General features: G+C 18.6%; 2 protein-coding genes across 2 annotated transcripts; both read right to left on the bottom strand.

Annotated features, from left to right (window-relative positions):
* Window positions 1-762: 762 nt before the first annotated feature.
* PF3D7_1348300 (elongation factor Tu, putative) lies at window positions 763-5,393 on the bottom strand (the record flags this gene model as incomplete). Its single annotated transcript, XM_001350160.1, has 3 exons — window positions 763-825; window positions 1,081-1,612; window positions 1,804-5,393. 3 exons carry the CDS (start codon window positions 5,391-5,393, stop codon window positions 763-765), a joined length of 4,185 nt encoding a protein of 1,394 aa, XP_001350196.1.
* A 1,874-nt stretch (window positions 5,394-7,267) lies between these two features.
* Window positions 7,268-19,052, bottom strand: PF3D7_1348400 (conserved Plasmodium membrane protein, unknown function; the record flags this gene model as incomplete). The annotated part of the gene is made up of 3 exons (XM_001350161.1): window positions 7,268-7,354; window positions 7,474-7,690; window positions 7,789-19,052. The coding sequence occupies 3 exons, from the start codon at window positions 19,050-19,052 to the stop codon at window positions 7,268-7,270; spliced, it is 11,568 nt and encodes a 3,855-aa protein (XP_001350197.1).
* Window positions 19,053-21,672: the final 2,620 nt, after the last annotated feature.

Here is a 21,672-nt window from a genome sequence, read left to right on the forward strand (position 1 = left end):
AAAAGGTGTTTTCAGTTTGTTCATTTTTTATTATATGGTAATAAGATATTATATATATATATATATATATGTCTTTAATTAATCAAGATTTATATAATTTTTTTTTTTTTTTTTTTTTTATAGTTATAATTATTAAATACGTATTATATACGTATTATATATTATTTTATATTGATTTATTTCATTTCATTTCAATTTGTCTTTTTTTTTTTTTTTTTTTTTTTTTTTGTTTGATGTTTATGTAAATAATTAAATAAAAACAATTAGACATAAATATTTTATTATTCTTATTATTTTTTTCTTGTTTTTCAATAAATTATACAGTTTTCAAATATTCTTTAAAGTGTTAAATATAAATAAAAGCAATATACATAAAAAAAAAAGAAGAAAAAAAAAAAAAAAAAAAAATTAAAAAAGTGTATTTTTTAACAATTCACATAAAAAAAAAAATGAAATAAAATAATAAACAAAATAAAAGAAATATATGGAACCATAATAAACAATAATAAATATATATTTTGAATAAATGTGTAATATAAAATATATATATATATATATTATATATATAATTTATATGTTTATTTTTACCTAAAAATTTATAAATTGAACAAAAATTAAGAAGGTATAAAAAATATAAAGTGAATAAGAAATTTTAATTTTAAATATAAGACAAAATATATATATATATATATATATATATACAAAAACAACTAATTAATGTATAATTTAATTTATTTATTATTTATATTTTATTTTTCAAAACTATTTCTTTAAGGTACACTGTTTTTCTGGTTTTTGCATAATTTTTTCATTTGTTTCTAATCCCTGTAAAGTAAAATATTAAATATATATATATATATAATAAATAAATAAGAATATAAATGTATTATTCAACATAAGGATGACGTACATATTTTTATAATTAACAATATGGATGAATATATACATTTAAAATTTTATTTAAAAATAAAAAATATATATAATGAGAAAAATGTATACATATATAAATATATATATATATATATATATATATATATATATATATTTTTTTTTTTTTTTTTTTTTTTTTTTCTCTTTTACCTTTGCTCTCCTAATATAGTTAACAATATCGGTTGCTGTATTTTCCATTAATTTGACATCAAAATCCTCATCATATATAAATGTTGATGTATCATTTAATAAGAATATATCTTCATTTAATTTATTCCAATGACTAAATTGAATATCATAAATAACATTTCCAGAACATTTAGATCTTAATTCTTCTGCTAATTTGAAAGAATTGAATAAAGGCAAATAAGCATCAATACAATATAAGAAATAACCATCTTTTATTTCTTCTGATAAAATAGAACATCTCCTTTTTAATAATACATTATACACTTTTCCTAATACAGTACTTTCACATGTCAAATTTAATCTTAACATAGGTTCAAATATTCTTAATTTATTTTGTTGCATAGAATTTAAACATGCCTCTTTCATTAATGCAATGATATTACCTGCATTAATTTTTTCTTCTGTATTTTCTTCATTACTATTTACATCTTCGAACATTTCATCTTTGGATTCTTCATCAATAATAAGTCCCTCAATAATAAAGAGTGTTCCCCTAAGAAAAATAAAATAAATAAATATAAATAAATATAAATAAATAAATATAAATAAATATAAATAAATAAATAAATAAATAAATATAAATAAATAAATATAAATAAATATAAATAAATAAATAAATAAATATAAATATATATATATATATATATATATATATATATATATATATATATACACATTTTATACCTTATGGGCTCTTGTGCTATGGGACCATATTTTGATGCCAATTTAAATCCAAGACATATATTATTCAAATATATATTTATATCACTATTATTATCCGATAAATAGGTATCTATAAACGACCTATCATTTATAACCTTTCTATATTTATCATTCGTTAAAATATTATTTTGTAAATATTCGTTATTATTTTTTTTATTATAATATTTTTTTAAATATAACAATGTAATACTTCCATTTTGTACACATATATCCCATAATTCCAAGTGATAATTTTTATTTTTTTTTAACATATTTAATTTTTCAGTACTATCCTTATTTTCATTAATACTCGTCATATTATCTTTGTTTTCCTCTTGAATATCTTCCTTCATAACCTCATCTGTCATATTATCAGAATACATTTTGTCGGAAAAACATATTTCATTTACATATTTTTCCAGATTAATTAAACATTGTTTATACATAAAATTTTCATTTATTGACGATAAATCATTTTTATTATAATTTAAAAATTGTGGAGATATAGATCTGTTTTCTAATATGGTTTGAATATTGGAATAATTTTTGTCAAAGAAGTTTAATAAACTTTCTGGCATATTTAATACACTTACGAACAGATAAAAAGCATCATTATTTAATTTATGACATATGGTATTATTATTATAATTAAATAAAATATTTAAAAAATGATTATCTTTATTTATAGGAACATTTTTAAATATGTTTTCTGAAATCATATAATTATTTTTATCCATATTATTATCATCAATACTATTATTCATAACATTAATTACATTTTGATTTTTAAAAGTATCTTTACATAACATATTATTATTTATATCATTGTCTTGATTCTTTTGAGAACATTCTGTTACTCCTACAGTTGATTGTATTTTTAAATAGTAATCATATAGAATTTTTAAATTATCAGGTATTTTATTCTTTTTTCTTTTAAGTTTTATGTAATTTTCATGGATTCCTTCACGTATGGAAATATTGGCATCAGAAGTTTTAATTTCTATATTACTATAAATATTAACAAAATCGGATAAACATTTTTGCATATGTATTTCTCCACAAAATTTTAAGATATATTCCCCTTTTTCATTAAAATCGATATCTATAGAAGTATCACATGTATATAATAAAATTAAACCATATAAAAATTTATTCATATCTTGAATATTTCTTGGTTCAATTATTGTGTGCAATATAGTAGAACAAGTATCAGTAAATGGTAATATAAATGAATCGGCATTTTTATAATTTGACAAGGTAATATTTTTATTTAAAAATATACCATCATTATTCATTAAAAATATATTATGTTCTGTTTTATTATTACGTTTATTTTTTATTAAATTCATTAAAGTATTTGATAAATATTGTAAATCTCCTGTATTATTATGTTCCATATTTATATTATTTCTATTTAATGCATGTTCCACATTTTTGTTATACAACAAATTGTTATTATTATTATTGCTATAGTTACTACTATTATTTTGTTCTATATCATTTTTATGATTACTTGTTTCTTTCATATTTTTTTCTACACTATTATTACAATTTATATGTACATTATCTCGCATAAAGTGGCTTTCTTCTCTTTTATTATTTATATTATTTAGATCACGTGTTATCTCATCATTTTCTAAATAATTATGTCCTATGTTATTGCTTATATCGTCATACATTATGGAAAGATATAGGGCCACAATATTACCTGCATATGCATACCGAATGGGTATTAAATCTCCACCCATACATATAAAAATTTTTTTGATTATAGTTTTAGTAGATTTCCCACATATATATAAAATCATATTTTCATATAACATTCCTGAATATATTCTACATATTGATAGAAAAGTATTTTTATCATAGAATCCTTTAAATCCAACTAAAGTATTATTTTGTAAATTTGCACATATATATTTGGATATATAGATAATTGTAAATTTTTGTGTAGAACAGTTTATAATATGTTTATATATTTCATCATTATATAATGATGGATAAATTTTGAAAAGTCTATTTTCATCAATATTTTTTGGAGATGGGAATATTTCAATACATGCATTAAATATGGATCTCGATAAATTTAGGAAACGTGACATAATATAAGTTAATATATATGTATTATTTTCTAAATTATTTTGTTGATTTTTATTTATAAATGAATCGCATATATTTAATTCTCTACATAATTTTTTAATTTGTTCATCATCTCTATTTATTATGGTAATATCATATATTTTCCATAAGAAATCTAGTACAACAAGGGAGAATAAATTTTTCTTTTTTTTCTTTGTTTTATTATAATCGTTATCATTTGTGTTATTATAATTACCATAACTATTCTTTTTATTATTATTATTATTATTATTATTATTATTGTTGTTGTTGTTGTTGTTATGATTTTTTGTATATGTCTCGTTAGGTATTTTTAATATTTTTTTTTCTTTCACATTAAAGTAATATTGATTCCACATGTATTTTTTAATTTTATCCGAATTAGAAGTGTCAATATTCATTTTTTTACAAAAGGAGTAACAAAAAATATCCATATCTATACACCAACAATGTATACTACTACATAATAAAACATTTCCTTTTAAAGGGGAATAGGAATATTTCTCTAATTCATTTTTGGTTTCAACATTTTCATTATCCATATTCTCTTCAATATATAATTGATAAATATAAGCATTTACTTGTTCAATAATATTATTAATATGTTCATAAGCACTTATACTATCCATATTTTGATTAGTAATTAATTTATCTATTTTATTTATAACTAAAATAGTTTTTATCATTTCTTTCCAGCTTTGTCTTAATACAATCTTTGTTTGACTACATAACCCTTCAATACAATCTACTAAAATTAAAGCACCATCACATATACGGATACATGTAGATACTTCAGATGAAAAATCCACATGCCCAGGTGTATCGATTATATTTATTGAAAAAGTATCCATATTATTTTTCTCCTCTTTTGGTATATTTTGTCCACTATTAATATTATCACTATTTATTATGTTATCACTACTTTTTATATCATTACTTTGTTTATCATTACTTTGTATATCATTACTTTGTATATCATTACTTTGTTTATCATTACTTTGTTTATCATTACTTTGTATATCATTACTTTGTATATCATTACTTTTTATATCATTACTTTGTATATCATTACTTTTTATATCATTACTTTTTATATTGTCTTTAATTTTATTATCAATATTCCTTTCAACAGCATGCTCATTATAAATACCATTATTATTGTTTAAATTATTATTCTTTTTATTCTTATCCTTATTTTCAATAAGCATGTCCTTTAAATAATCTTTATTATATATGTGCTTTAAAAGAATACTAGAACTTTTCATAGTTATTTGACGTTTCTGTTCATCTTCTCTACTATCCAAGTATTTTATTTTCCCAATGTTTTTCTCACTTATTATTTTATTTGAACTAATTAAATTGTCAACTAATGTTGTCTTACCATGATCTACATGGGCCAGAATACATATATTACGGATCTTGTCATTGTCACTTAGGTGTTTTATAAAATCCATAATATTTATATATTTCAAAAAAAAAAAAAATATATATATATATATATATATATATATATATATATATTAAATAAATAAATAATTAAATAAGTGTAAATTATACATTTCAACTTGGAAATACTTATATAAACATATACATATCAACAAATAATAAAATTATTATATAAAATTACAAATATAACAATATATATATATATATATATTATATATATAATTAATAAATGAATTAATTAATGAACGTATGGTTCAAGATAAAATCATATCATATAATTAAATAATATGATAAAAAAGTAACATAAACAAAAAAAATAAAAAATAAAAAATAAAAAAATTAATACATATATATATATATATATATATATATATTTTAAATATTCTATACGTATGGTAGACTATTCTTTATATATTTAATGTTCCATATAATTTCATTTTATTTTATATACATTCCAATATATAAATAACATTTATGTATTTCGTTAGTATAACATGTTATACTTACAATGTTCTTTTCATAATTATACAAATATATTAGTTACATTAAATGTAAATGTTATTATGTACATATTTATTCTTCAAAAAAAAAAAAAAAAAAATTAATATATAACATAATATAATATAATATAATAAAATCATAAAAAATATAAAATATAAAATTTTGAGAACAGTTTATAATTTATTTTATATTCAAAATAAAAGAATAATCAGATATTAATATATAATTCACAAAAGTAAATAGGAAAAAAAAAAAAAAAAAAAATGTAAAGGAATTATATCATATATATAATAAATGTTTATTTTATGAAGAGTATAAATTTACTCAAATACAAAAGATAATAAATATATATTATATATATTATATATATTAATATATATTTTTTGTATATATAATATAATTATTATATAATGTATTTTATTAACAAAAATGATTGAATATTATTATATATGAATATATAATTATATATGACGTGGATTATAATATATATATATATATATATATATTATATATATATATTGTATCTATATATTATATTTTTATTTTTCTATATTATATATTTTTAAATGTATATATATATTATTATATATATATATATATATGTTACAAAATAGAACGATTCAGAAAGAGGTACTTATGCATATTAATAAGAACAAAATGATAAAAAATTATAAAATTTTTATTTACAAAATTGTGAATTTTCCTATACATTGTTATAAATCCAAGAAAAGTTTTTTTTTCTTTTGAAATATATTCCAATTATATAAAAAAGAAATTACTATTTTTTATTTTTTACAATCTATGTAAATTCTATATAAACTTACAAAATATATATATTTATAATATATATTAAACAACAGTTATTATACATATACCAATACAAATAAGTTTCAATTTTATTATTTGTATTTTTCTTCCTTTATGGAAATGTTACAAGAGAAAAAAAAATTCCATCAAATAGCATACATTTTTATTACTTATATATATATATATATATGTGTACACAACAAAATAAAAAAAAAAAAGAAAAAAAAAAATATATATCAGGAAATTAAATATAAATATATTTATATATATGTATTAAAATAAAATATTCATAAAAATACTCGAAAGTGTTTTAATATAATTCCATGTTGAAGCTATACTTACAAAAGGTAATTTTATTTATGCCTTATTAAAAAAATAAAATGAAATAATATGTGACAATTATGGGAACAAAAAATTACATATTAAAAAAAAAAAATGATATAATTAAAATTACAATTTAATTAAACAATAGGCATATATATATATATATATATATATATATTTTATATTTAGACATAACAAAATAAATGTGTAAGGGCTAATTTTTCTATATAAATATATATTTAATATATTTTTAATTATTTCTTTTTAATGTTAAACGTCTTTGTTTAGCTGTCTCCTTTTGTTTTTTCTTTTGTACAAATTTTTTATTTTTTCCATCCTAAATAAAGAATAAAAAAAAAAAAAAAAAATATATATATATATATATATATATATAATAATAATAATAATACATAATTGAACATATTGAAAAAAAAAATTTTTAATTTTTTATGTTACATTTATCAATTTATTTATATAATCGTTATTTAAATTATGGATATTTAAATGACACTTAGAATATTTTTCAACAATTGTATTATTATCTTCAATAAATATTTCAATACACTCATATATATATTCCATATAATTAAAAATATTGTTTTTTGGTTCTTCTCTTTTTTCATCCTCTATTTTATTTTCCTTAATATTATCTTCCTCAATTAATTCATTTAATCTGTTGGAAAGGTGAAAATGAATAAATAAACAAATAAATGCATATATACATATATATATACATATATACATATTGTACATTTTTATTTTTCATCTTACTTTGATGTGTCTATATCATAATGTTTTATTAAATTGTTCGTCAGATTATTTAAAATGGCCATAACAAAACACTTAACTTTGTTCAAGTTTAAATTAATAGACATATAATCTTCATTTTCCACATTTATATCATTTACACTCGTATATTGTTTCATATGTTCATTAAATGTAAAGAAGGATTCTTCATGTGTTCTTGAAAAATCATCTGCATCGATATCCATATGTATTGTTGATGATATAATACAATAAAGTTTATTAATGTCATGAATCAATATGGCTATTTCATTATATGTAGAAAAGTTTAAATATGATATTAAATTTATTAGAATTTGTAAATATAGGAATAAGAAATAATTAATATATATATATTCATCCACTTTCATATAATAATCTTTTAATAAATAATTATATTTATTTCGTATTTTTTCCATAATATCTTTGCAGTCCCTAATTTGATAATTATCATTATCATATATATTTTCTGTCACACTTGAATCATCTTTTGATGATTGTGTTTTTTCCTTATAATATAAATCTTTGTGTTTAGATCTTTTATTTTTCTTCTTATTTTTATTATTTTCGTTATTTTTCTTGTTTTTTAATTCGTCATCTTTATTATACATACTGTTTGAAGAATATGATGAAGAGTATGAAGATAAGGAAGATGTAGTAATTTCTTTAATTTTTTTTGATTTACCATTCTTTTTAATCGTTTTATTATTTGGTAATATTATATAAGTATTAATAATATATGAATATATTTGATTTATGGGATAAATATGAATCATAACATTTTTGGACAAATCTTGATTATTATAAATATTTGTATTATTATAATACACATTATTATTATTATTATTATTATTACTATGATCTATAGTACTCTCATTATTACAGTCATATATATCATCATCATTTTTATTTTGATCAGAATGGACTTTGTGCCTTGAACTATTATTATTATTATTATTATTATTATATTTTCCATTTGTTTCTCTTATGAACTTTTTTATTTTATCATATAAAATAAAGTGACAAGTATTTTCAATTTCTTTCAATATAATTTTAAGATATTTTATTTTTAATTTTTTCGACGTTAAATTTTCATAAATATCAAGCAATGTTTTAAAGAAACTTGATTCGATTTTATTAAATAAGAACAAATTATTTATATTATTTGATTCCCTATTATTATACATATAATTATTTTCAATTATATAAAATAACAGATATTGTAAACATTCAGCTAAGTTATTTAAGAAATTATAATTTTCTTTTTCTATGATACAGTTTATTACCTTTTCACTACGTGATTTTAATTTTATATCAGGAGAAAAGCATAAACAAAATATACTTGGAGATATTTTACTACTCTGAATAAAACCTTCTTTATATAGATGACTTAATATTTGTATACCTAAGCATTTAATAAAATTTAATTCATCCTGTGTGCAGTCTATATACATATATTTATTTACCATTAATAAATCAATAATTTTTTGAGAAAATAGTGAGGCTACAAGCAAAACGTGTATAATATCCTTATTTTGATTTTTGTCCACATTTGTTTTATTAGTAATATTATGTACATCTACCAATTGATTATTTACATAATTTGCACCATTTACATCATTTTTATTATTTTCATAACTTTTAATATTTTCCTGACCATAATTTTTTTGACATTTTACATGATTTTTTTTTAGCTTTTTCTCATTAATGCTATAATTGTTTGGATCTATTTTTTCTTTTGTCTGCTTCTTTTTATGTGTACCTTTAACAAGTTCATTTTCCTGTTTTATATCTACAACTGATGTTTCGTTTTCTTCATATAATTCTTTTGTATTCATTTTTTCATCCTGACCCATTTTTTTTTTTTTTTTTTTTTTTTCTTTTTTTGTATTATTTTTCCCCGAATGGCTAGCTGTTTCATTATCATTACTCTCGCATAAATTAGGACTTGCAGAAGAGTAACTTTGTGGGTTAATACATGAAATTGGAAAGGAGGAATATTCCTTTTCATCGCAGGTAGTTCGTTCATCACTTGAAAAATATTTATTTTTATTATTATTTATTTTAATTTTCTTTTTATTGAGCTGCTGTTTTTCGTTTGGTACAAGTTGTGTCATTTTTTTATATGTACTATAATTGTTTTCATTTGTTTTATTCTTACGATTTTGAGCAATGTGAATGTTATTTTTGTTTCGTAGAAATTGTTCATATGTCTTAATTAATTGAAGAAGAGAATAAAGAAAACTTTTTTGTAAGGCAGCGTTAGAAAAAGCATCAATACAATAGAAGAATACATTTCTTAATTTTAGATCATTAATAAAATGTGAGTTATGATAATTTGATAATATTTTACATAAACAATGTAAGAAAAAACATTTACATTTAATATCATTGGATATATAAAATAAATCAATTAATATATTAAGTAATATTAAGGATACGTTATAAAATTTGTAATCAAAAATATCATTACATTTCTCTATTTTATTTATGTTTATTTTTTTTTGTATAATTTCAGAAATAATTTCATTTTTTAATTTTACAATATTCCATCTTTTTATATAATCATTTTGTTTATTATAAATAAATTCAAAATATAAAATTGCATTTATATAGACTTGGACATTTTTTACAATATCGGATAATTTAATATATTTCATATTATTATTAGGACAACGAATATTAAATTTTTCAGAAAGGATGGGTTCTCCATAACCACAACTATAACTATAACTATTACTATTTATATTATTATTATTGTTTATATTTATATTATCCTTATCATTCTTGTCATTTTTTGTTACCTTTTTAATGTTTTGTTTATTTGTCGTTTCCTTTTCTTTATGTTCATTTTGTACTTGTATATGTATGGTTTCGTTTATATTATACAAATCATTAATAATAATTTTATTCATATTTATAAATTCGCACATTATAGATATCAACCATGCATATTTATTAATGTTTATTATATCATTGTGGGTAATAGAAAAAATATCAAAAATATGTTTCTTATATAGATCTAAATGGTATATAAATTCTTCATATGTAATATCTATAATGTTGTAAATAAAGAAATGTTCGGGATTTGATAAATTATTTAGATTTTTATCAATATATTTATTAGATTCATTTTTATTTTCATTACATTCATTCTTTTTATATTCTAGATTATTATTCGATTCTTTTCCTTTTTCTTCATCATTCATGGTTGTATCATTTCTTAAATTATTTTGATTAACATTTTGTACATGCTTGTTATATAAACTTATCAAATTATTTTTTATCTCTTCCTTTTGCTCTGCTTTCATTAAATAGAACTCTCTTACAAAATTATTGAGCTGTACCACAGTATTATTAATAAGAAAGCATAATTTGTATTTATACAGTTTAATAAAACATTCTTCTATATATGTTTTGAAATAAACAAAATTACAAAATATGTATGTGTGCAAAGTACATAATAATTGTATATATGATCTTGATATAAATATATTGTGATGATATAATAATGAATTGTTAAATGTAACTTTCTTAAATTGTAATTTCAACTGTAAATCTAATTTACAATAAGGAAATATAGAAGATAATAATTCACATACATCTTTTGATACATCATTATTATATATATATGGATAAAAGAAATTCACATATTTTATGAATAATTGAGGAATAATTTCAATAATGATATTTAGAATATTCATAATTTTCCTCGTTTCATTTTCTAGTAAACTATTTCTTCTAGTTTTTATAAAAAGACAAATTAAATTATAAATCCATACTTCTAAAATATATGTTATATTTTTTTTATTTAAAATATCTAAATGTTTATAGGAATTATTTATATATATATTATACACATTATTTTTAATATTTAACATATGGTTATTATATGCTATATAATTATTATTTTCATAATCTCCTGTATTACAAATATTTTGATTTTTTTTTTGCTTGTCAAATTTTTTCTTTATATTATTATTTTTACCTTTTTTTTTTTTCTTCTTTTTTTTGTTATCATTTTGTTTTACATTATTATTTTCTTCTTCTTCTACATCCTCATTTTCATCATCTTCTTCTTGACGTTCAGATTGTGTTTCCATTTCTGTATTTATTTCATTATCTACATTATAATTATAATCATATATACTATTATTATAAAAATTTGTATCAGTACATTTTGCATACTTGTAATTATCTATTTGCTTTCCTTTCCTTTGTGTTTTATTATTATTATTATTATTATTATAATCAGCTTGCGTTAAGTTTTTGTCCTCTAAAATTTTGTCAATTACAACAAATAATTCCTGATATTTTTTTATATTTTTATCAAGGTAGGATAGCATTTTGTTTACAATATTTATATTGTGTTTATTTTTCATAACATATAATAAATGAATAAATAAGGTATAGATATCTTTTTCTATTTTTATATATTTATTATCACTACGTTGCTCTTGTTGCTCATATGCTTCTTCTCCTTCTTCTTCTTCTTTTTGTAATGATTGACTATAGTCAGATTCTATATCTTTTGTGAATGATTCATAATAAACATAATTTTCTGTATGTACGATTTGTTTATTATTAGAGGAATGTATTTGAATATTCTCATTTTTGAAATGACTATATATATTTTTCATTTTGATTGTTTTAAAAATATTCATAAAAAAAATTTCAATAAAAATTTCCATAACAGTATTTTTCATGTTATCGTTATCATAAGTAGATACATATCTTTCTATTAAATCATTAAGTATGGAAATATTTTCAGCATTACAATTTTGTGTAATATTCTCATGATTTGTTTGTTGTGAATTAGGACATGATGTGTTCTGTTCATTTTTTAAATACTTTTGTTCGTAATAATTATTATGAACATGTTCAACATCACAATTATTATTATATTTATTATTATTATATTTATTATTATTATTATTATCGGCACAATTAGAATGATTATCCTTCATGGGATTATCATAATTTTGAATATTCTTTTTGTAAATAGATCCATTATACCTTTTGATATATATATTAAAATATATAATATATTTTAATATTTTGACACTTATAATTCTTACACTTATTTTAATATCCTTTGAACATCTTCTTATTGATTCAACAATATTGTTTGTCATGTATTCATTTAGATCCAAAATATTTTTATGATCCCGATTTTGTTGATTCACTGCATAATAAGGTTTATCATGGATTTGTTCATTATTATATTCGTTGAATTCTTCTTGATTATTATTATTTAGAGTACAATTTTTTTTATTATTATTTTTTTCTTGTGATGTTTCTTTTAGTCTATTACATAATTCATCATTCTTTTGATGACATACATATTTTTTGTTTTTTAATTCATCATCAAATAATGTTGTAATTTCTTTTTGATAAATAATTAAATTTTCTATATCGAAAAAATGTTTACAAAAGTTATAAAAAATATATAAAGTATATTCTCGAACTTTTAAATAATTATCCGTTAAACAAGATAATAATATATGTTGTGTCTGTTTACTTTTTAAATATAAATAATTGTCATTTATAATATTACTTATTATAGATATACTATAATATCTTAAATTTTTATTACTATTTTCATATAAAATATAAAATAATTGATTAAATGCTATACAAAAGAAATCATAAAAGAAAAAATATAAATACATCTTCCAAGAATGATTTATATATATATCAAAATTATGTGTACAACTAAAGGAATAACACATTTCTTCATTTTTCTTAACATTTTTAAATTCATAAATTAACATATCATTTATTGAATTAAAAATTTTCTTTTTCTTTTCGTCATCTGTATTGTTCTCATTCGATATATATCTCATATTATTATTATTATTATTATTTATTTTATTTATTTTATTTTTTTTTTTTTTTTGTAATATTTGCTTTTTTTTTGTTGTTGTATTTGAAACTATTTCATTATCCTTTTTAATCTGTTCATGAACAAAATTATTATATAATAACAGTATGTATGAATATACATAATTATTGTCCTTATCTATTTCTTCATTAATTTTGTCTTTATTAAGATATATCAATATATAATAATAATATACTATGAAAATTTTCAAGCTATTAAGAAATTTATCATAACAATAAAATCCTTTATTTTTTTCTTTTTTCTTTTTAAACATTAAATTTAAGAAACTATTATTTATTTGACTCTCTCTAATAATAAATATCTTTATCAAATTTTTTATTTTACATATATCACAATTGTAATCAACTACTTTTGACATATATTTTGGTTTATCTCTATTATTAATATTGTAATAATTATTATTATATATACCTTTTTTTTCTCCCTTTCCCTTTTTATTTCCATTTTTATCTTGGCTTAAATTACTTTTATTATTATTATTTTCTTCTTCTTTTTCATCTTCTCTTTTATCAAAGATATCTCCGTTTTGTAATATATTATTCTTTTCCTTATTTATGAAAAATAAATTCGGTTCAACATATTCATTTATCTCATAAGTATCCTTCTTGAATAAAATATGATTATTATTTTTTTGAATACAACTAATATGATAAAAGGATTGACACTGCATACATTTAAGTATTCTCTCTTCATATTTCAGTTCATTACAACATTTAGTATGATTAAATGTTTTGTTATTTTGTGACATTTTTATTTCTATACTCTTTTTATCATTATTAATTTTATATTGGGTGTTTATGTTTGTACCCTTTTTTATATTTTTTTTTTTATGTTCATTATTATTATGAACAATAGCTTTAGTTTTATTCTTCAAGTTGTCTTCCAATATTTTATCCTTTTCATAAAAGGAATCATTATTAAAATCATAAAATAATGGTTGTATAAATTTATTTGTTTTGATAGTATAATTGAAGTAATATAACATATGATAAGAAAAGTTATTAATATAATTATATATATTAAAAATATATTTAAAAATATATCTTAACAAATATAAACAAGTTTCTTTTATATTATTATCATACTTTTTATTAATTATATCAAAAAATATATGAATAATATTTTTTATAAATTGTGAACTTATATTGAATCTTGGATTATCACAACATTTGATAAGATCTAAAATAAAATGTTGTAAAATTATTCTACCATTTTTATTATCTTCAAACAAAAAATTTTCAATCATTTCTATTAATATATAATTTATAATATTATTTAATCTTTTAAAATTTTTTCTCATCATAAAATTGTGTAAAGAACACATAAATTGTGAGTCTTCAACTTGATGTATATTTATATTTGAACCATTTTTTATTATATTAAATTTTGCTTTTTTATAATTATTATTTTTATTGGTAAAAATTGATTTTTCCTTTTTACATGTATTATTAAAACTACTACTGACAATCTTCTTATTTTTTGTTCGTGTATTATATATTTTTTTCTTTGTATTATTTAAATTATGATAATCATAACGATTTAACTTTTTCTTATTTCTTAATGAATATTTTTTTCTTTCTTCCTTATCGATATTGTAAAATTGTTTTTTTTTTTTTTTAGAATTCTTTTTTTTTGAATATCCAGTAATATCATTTTCACTTTTACAATTATTATTAACAATATTATTTTTATAATCGTTTTCGCTACTGAATAATGATAGACAAAAAGAATCTTCAGATAAATTTGAAGTGCTTGTTGTATTATTCATGTTTTCCTTATGTTGATCATTTCTATATTTTTTTTTATCAACATAATCACTATAATCACTATTAACATTATAATCACTATTGACGTTATAATCACTATTGACGTTATAATCACTATTGACATTATAATCACTATTAACATTATAATCACTATTGACATTATAATCACTATTAACATTATAATCACTATTAACATTATAATCACTATTAACATTATAATCACTATCGTCATCGTCAACATTATCATCTTCATATTCATTTCCCCTACCATCACTCTTATCATCTTTACCCTTCTTATGATCATTTTTTTTTTTTTCGGCATCCCTATGTTTGCTATCCAAAAACTTTTCTTTCATATCCCCCTCATAAAAAGAAAACGTCTCTGCGACCTTCAACAAAAAGAAATGAACCAAATGAACATAAGTGGAGTTATTCTGGAAATTCTTAAAATTCAATTTGTTATACTTAAAATTAACATTATTTATATTCATCAGTAAATTGTCTATAATATATTTTTTCATTTTTTTGCTATTATTATTTTTAAAGACACGCAATAATAAATTAATCGAGTGTTTTATAATACCTTGGACATTATGATGTATTTGAAAGGTTAACATACAGGTGTCTATCAAATTTACTAATACTGTTTCATATTTTTCTATATACATATATATGTCATATAAATAAAAGAAACATTTTTCATATATGTTATATATTTCTATTAAATATGTTTCATGTATATTATAAAATTCAATAACTCTATTTTTAACTTCATTTAAATATAATTTTATTATAACATTTTGCATATGAATTTTTAAGTTTAATAATATATTATCATTTATATTGTCTATGTTCATATTTTTATTTTTAAAAACGTCAAAATGTAACAAAAGTAAGTATAGTAAAATATTATAATGTCCAAAAATTAATTTATTCATCATAGTATTGTTTATGTTGTTTATATTGTTTATGTTGTTTATATTGTTTATGTTGTTTATATTGTTTATATTGTTTATATTGTTTATATTGTTTATGTTGTTTATGTTGTTTATATTGTTTATGTTGTTTATGTTGTTTATGTTGTTTATATTGTGTTCTTGTATTTTATGTTTATTTCTTTTTTTTTTAAGTGGTACAAAATTTGAACATTCCTTATCACTTATTTTTTCCATAGAATCATTATCGACTTGATCATTATAATTTATATAATCCATATTAATATCTTTCATATCTACATTGTCTTTATTATTTATATCGTTCATACTTATATCATCTTCTGATGTATATGTTTCCACAATTTTATTTTTCCTATAACTTATTTCTATGTTCAAAATGTTTTTACAGTTTGCTAATAATTTATCAAATATTAATTTTATCTTATTATCATTGAAAAAGAATTTATGTCTTTCCATATTTTTTATATTTCCCTTTCTTATATATTCTTCTATATAATTAATTATTCTCTTCATTTTCTGCTTATTATTAATTATATCATCATCCTCATTCAAATCTAAAAATGTCTCTAAGTGATACTCAAATTGTTGGTCTTCTTTATTTGGTTGATCAATATATATATTATTATTATTTTTTGCATATTCCAAAATATTATTATCCTTTTCTTGGCAGCGAATAGTGTTATCATCTCCGCAAATATTTGATGTGCAGGTTTTTATTTTGTCGTAATCGTGTGAACTTTTTAAATTGACAGGTATCAAATGTTCATTGAAATTTTGTGTAAACATTTGGTCATTTATTGGGTCATTTGTTGGGTCATTTGTTGGGTCATTTGTTGGGTCATTTGTTGGGTCATTTATTGGGTCATTTGTTGGGTCATTTATTGGGTCATTTATTGGGTCATTTATTTGGTCATTTGTTGGGTCATTTATTGGGTCATTTATTGGGTCATTTATTGGGTCATTTATTGGGACATTTATTGGGTCATTTATTGGGTCATTTATTTGGTCATTTGTTGGGACATTTATTGGGTCATTTATTGGGTCATTTATTTGGTCATTTGTTGGGTCATTTATTGGGTCATTTATTTGGTCATTTGTTGGGTCATTTATTGGGTCATTTATTTGGTCATTTGTTGGGTCATTTATTGGGTCATTTATTTGGTCATTTATTGGGTCATTTATTGGGTCATTTATTGGGTCATTTATTGGGTCATTTATTGGGTCATTTATTGGGTCATTTATTGGGTCATTTATTGGGACATTTATTGGGTCATTTATTGGGTCATTTATTTGGTCATTTGTTGGGACATTTATTGGGTCATTTATTGGGACATTTATTGGGTCATTTATTGGGTCATTTATTGGGACATTTATTGGGACATTTATTGGGTCATTTATTGGGACATTTATAGGTTCATTTATATGTTCATTTATATGTTCATTTATAGGTTCACTTATATGTTCATTTATATGTTCATTTATATGTTCATTTATAGGTTCACTTATATGTTCATTTATAGGTTCATTTATTTGACCACTTGTTGGACCATTTAGACTCTGATTGATGGGAAGATTTATATTATAATTCATATCATGAGAATAATTATTTTCATTTAATGACTGTTCATTTGTTTGTTGTACATTATACATTCCTTTCTTCTCTGTAGAATCATTATTGAATAAAATTTTCCCTTGGTTAAGTAAATAGTTATCCTTCATATTATCATTATAATGAAGATTATCATAATATTGATCATTATTTTCTTTGTTCATCGAACATTTTATTATATTTTGTAGTGCTTCATTATTATTATTATACAAAAGTGTCTCATTAATTTTTACTTTATTATTTGATTTTTTAAACCTACTTTTATAAGCTAATTGTAATAAATTCATTTGTTTTATTAAATCATGATCTACATGTGTATCATATAAAATTTCATTATTATTTTCTGTTTGATTATAATTTTGACACTGATCATAATTATTTTGTGACACATTGTGGTATACCTCCTTTTGATTTTGTGAAAATGTATTATAAGGAATATTATTATAATAATTATAATTGTTCATATAATTATTCATATTATTATTTATGGCATACTTATTAATTAACTGGTTATTATATTCATTCGTATAAATATTTCTTTCGTTCATATAATAATTTCCTTGGTTCATATAATTACTTCCTTCGTTCATATAATTATTTCTTTCATTCACATAATTATTTCGTTCGTACATATTATCACAATGATCTATTAATGAATATGAAGAATCATTTATATAACTTGGTTCCATAATATTATTGGATATTCTTTTTTTCTTTTTATAATAATATTCATCATCATTTGTATATTTTCTTTTATTTTCCCAATTTTGTGATTTCAATATCTTGATAGCTATTTCTTCTGGACTTTTACATTTTTCCAAACTATCAATTTTAATATTATAAATACTACCTAAATGTGTTATACTTTTACAGTTTATATTGGAAACATCTTGAGCAGCATTATATATCTTAACATCCTTATTAATATTACACATATCATATTCTTCATCAATATTTACATGTACATATTTGCAGTTATTTAATCCAACGGTTGTAGGAACGATACTCCTAAACATTTTCAATTAATAGTACAAAAAAAAAAAAAAAAAAAAAAAAAAAAGAAAAGTAGAAATATAGAAATATAAAAATATAGAAATATAAAAATATAGAAATAAGTTGAAAGGAATAGTAAATAGCATCGATAGGGATTTATGATCACCAATTTGTTTTGGGTTAATAAGTATATACAAATATAAATATATAAATAAATAAATAAATATATATATATATATATATATATATATATATATATTTATTTATTATCTTTTATTAGACAATATTCCTATTTGCAAAGATAATCATTTTGACTTAAAAAATTGTGATAATATTTTTATAAGTACTAAAAACACTTAAACATTATAAAACAATTGCATCATATATATATATATATATATATTGAGAGAGAGTGATTTTATTAAAATGTTACAATATATATGTTTCTTTTATGAAGGGACTAAAAAAATATATAATATATAATATATAAATAAATCACAGATAAATATTCTTTATAATAGTATAAATAGCTCATATAAATACATATATATTATACATATTTGTAAGTTTTATTATATATGAAAAAAAAAAAAAAACTAAAACAAACAAATATGTACTTTTATACAATTCTTTAGAAGAGAATAAAAATAATATTCTATCTTTATATATAGTGTACACATTAAACAAATCTCAATATTCCACAAAAAAAAAAAAAAAAAAAAAAAAAAAAAAAAAAAAAAAATTTATACTAAATAAAATATATATATATATATATAATAATATATATTGAGATATTGTATTTATTCTTTTCTTATAAAAAAAAATAGATATGTATGTATATATATATATATATATATATAATATCAAGCCAATATATAATAATTATAAAAAAAAAGAAAAGAAATTAGGACAAAGGAAAAGGGTAAAATAAAAAAATAGAAAGAATAACATAAAATAAATATTTTTAAAATAACTCAAACAATTATAATAACAATGCATAAAAAGAAATAATACCTAATAAGCATAAAAAAAAAAAATATATATATATAATATATACATAATATATATATAATATATATATATATATATATTATATACAATCCTATAAGAAAATCCTTATAAATTATAATAAGCGTAAACAAATACAATATTAAAGAAAGCTAATTTATACTTCGGAAAGGTTATCATGTATTTGTGAAAAAGAAGCAATAATATATATATATATATTTATATATCCATTTTATTTTATTTTATTTTATTTTATTTTATTTTTTTGTTATAATATATAAAGAGATGCGTTTTAGCATATCATCAATATTAAAAATAGGTACAAGAACTTTTATAAAAACGTTATTTTATTTTATATTATTTTATTTTTTTATATGGAAATTTCTTTTCTCTTTTTTAATCTTAATTATGTACATATAAAATGTGTATAAGATATATTAATATGAAAAAAAAAAAAAAAAAAAAAAAAAAACATGTGATACTTGTTCAAATTCGAATTAAAAAAAAAATAATAATAAAATAAAATAAATTGATATGCTCTCAATATTATATATATATATATATATATATATATATATATTTATTTATTTATTTGTACATATAAATATATCAAAAATTTTGATATTATTTTTCTAAGTCGATGTTTTCCTTAATTCAAAATTTAAAGCATATATCTACAGTATTATTACGTTGGATAGTATTTCAGGTTTGTGATTTTTTTTTTTTTTTTTTTTTAATTTGTATATACACTAATATAAAAAATATAGTATAAAATAAAAATATCTTAACAAATGAAATGAAGAGCATAATAAATACATATTATATTATATTATATTATATCCTTCATCTTATTTTTGTTTTTGGAAATATATAAATATATATTTATTTAAAGGACAATTATAAAAATATGTGTTACTTAAATGTGTGTAGATATATTTTGATTTTAATACAAGATGGATTTTTATTTTATCTAATGTAAATATATATATATATATATATATATATATATATATATATATATATATTTATATTTATTTATTTATTTATTTATTTATTTATTATGAATAGGTTTATGGTTAATGTTATGGACACCTTGATGTTATAATCCATGTTATATATTTTTTTAAAAAAATATGTACTTTTTTCTTTTTAATTTTATATTTCATTTTTAAGAATATACTATACCTTTGTACTTTCATATATCCTTTTTAATATTACTATTATTATATATATTATTATTAATTAATATTAATATATTGTTGTGTAATTTCTTATATAGTTCAGATTTTTTTTTTTTTTTTTTTTTTTTTTATATGTATTCTAATTTACATTGATTAAGGTGTTCAATATATATTTATCTATAATCATCATGTTTATATATATTGGGTTTTTTATTAGTTAATACTTTAGATAATTCATTACACACATGTATATATATATATATATATATATATATATATATTTGTACCATATATTACATAAATATATCTTACATATATATATATATGAAATAGTTTTAAATTTTTTATTATAAATTAATTAAAATTATTATCAGTATTTTCCTTTTTCTTTTTTTGTATTTTTATTATATTTTAAAAAATGAAAACTTTGAATGATTAGTGCAACCTTCTTAAG

Source organism: Plasmodium falciparum (genome assembly GCF_000002765.6).
Source record: "Plasmodium falciparum 3D7 genome assembly, chromosome: 13".
Taxonomy (NCBI): Eukaryota; Apicomplexa; class Aconoidasida; order Haemosporida; family Plasmodiidae; genus Plasmodium; species Plasmodium falciparum.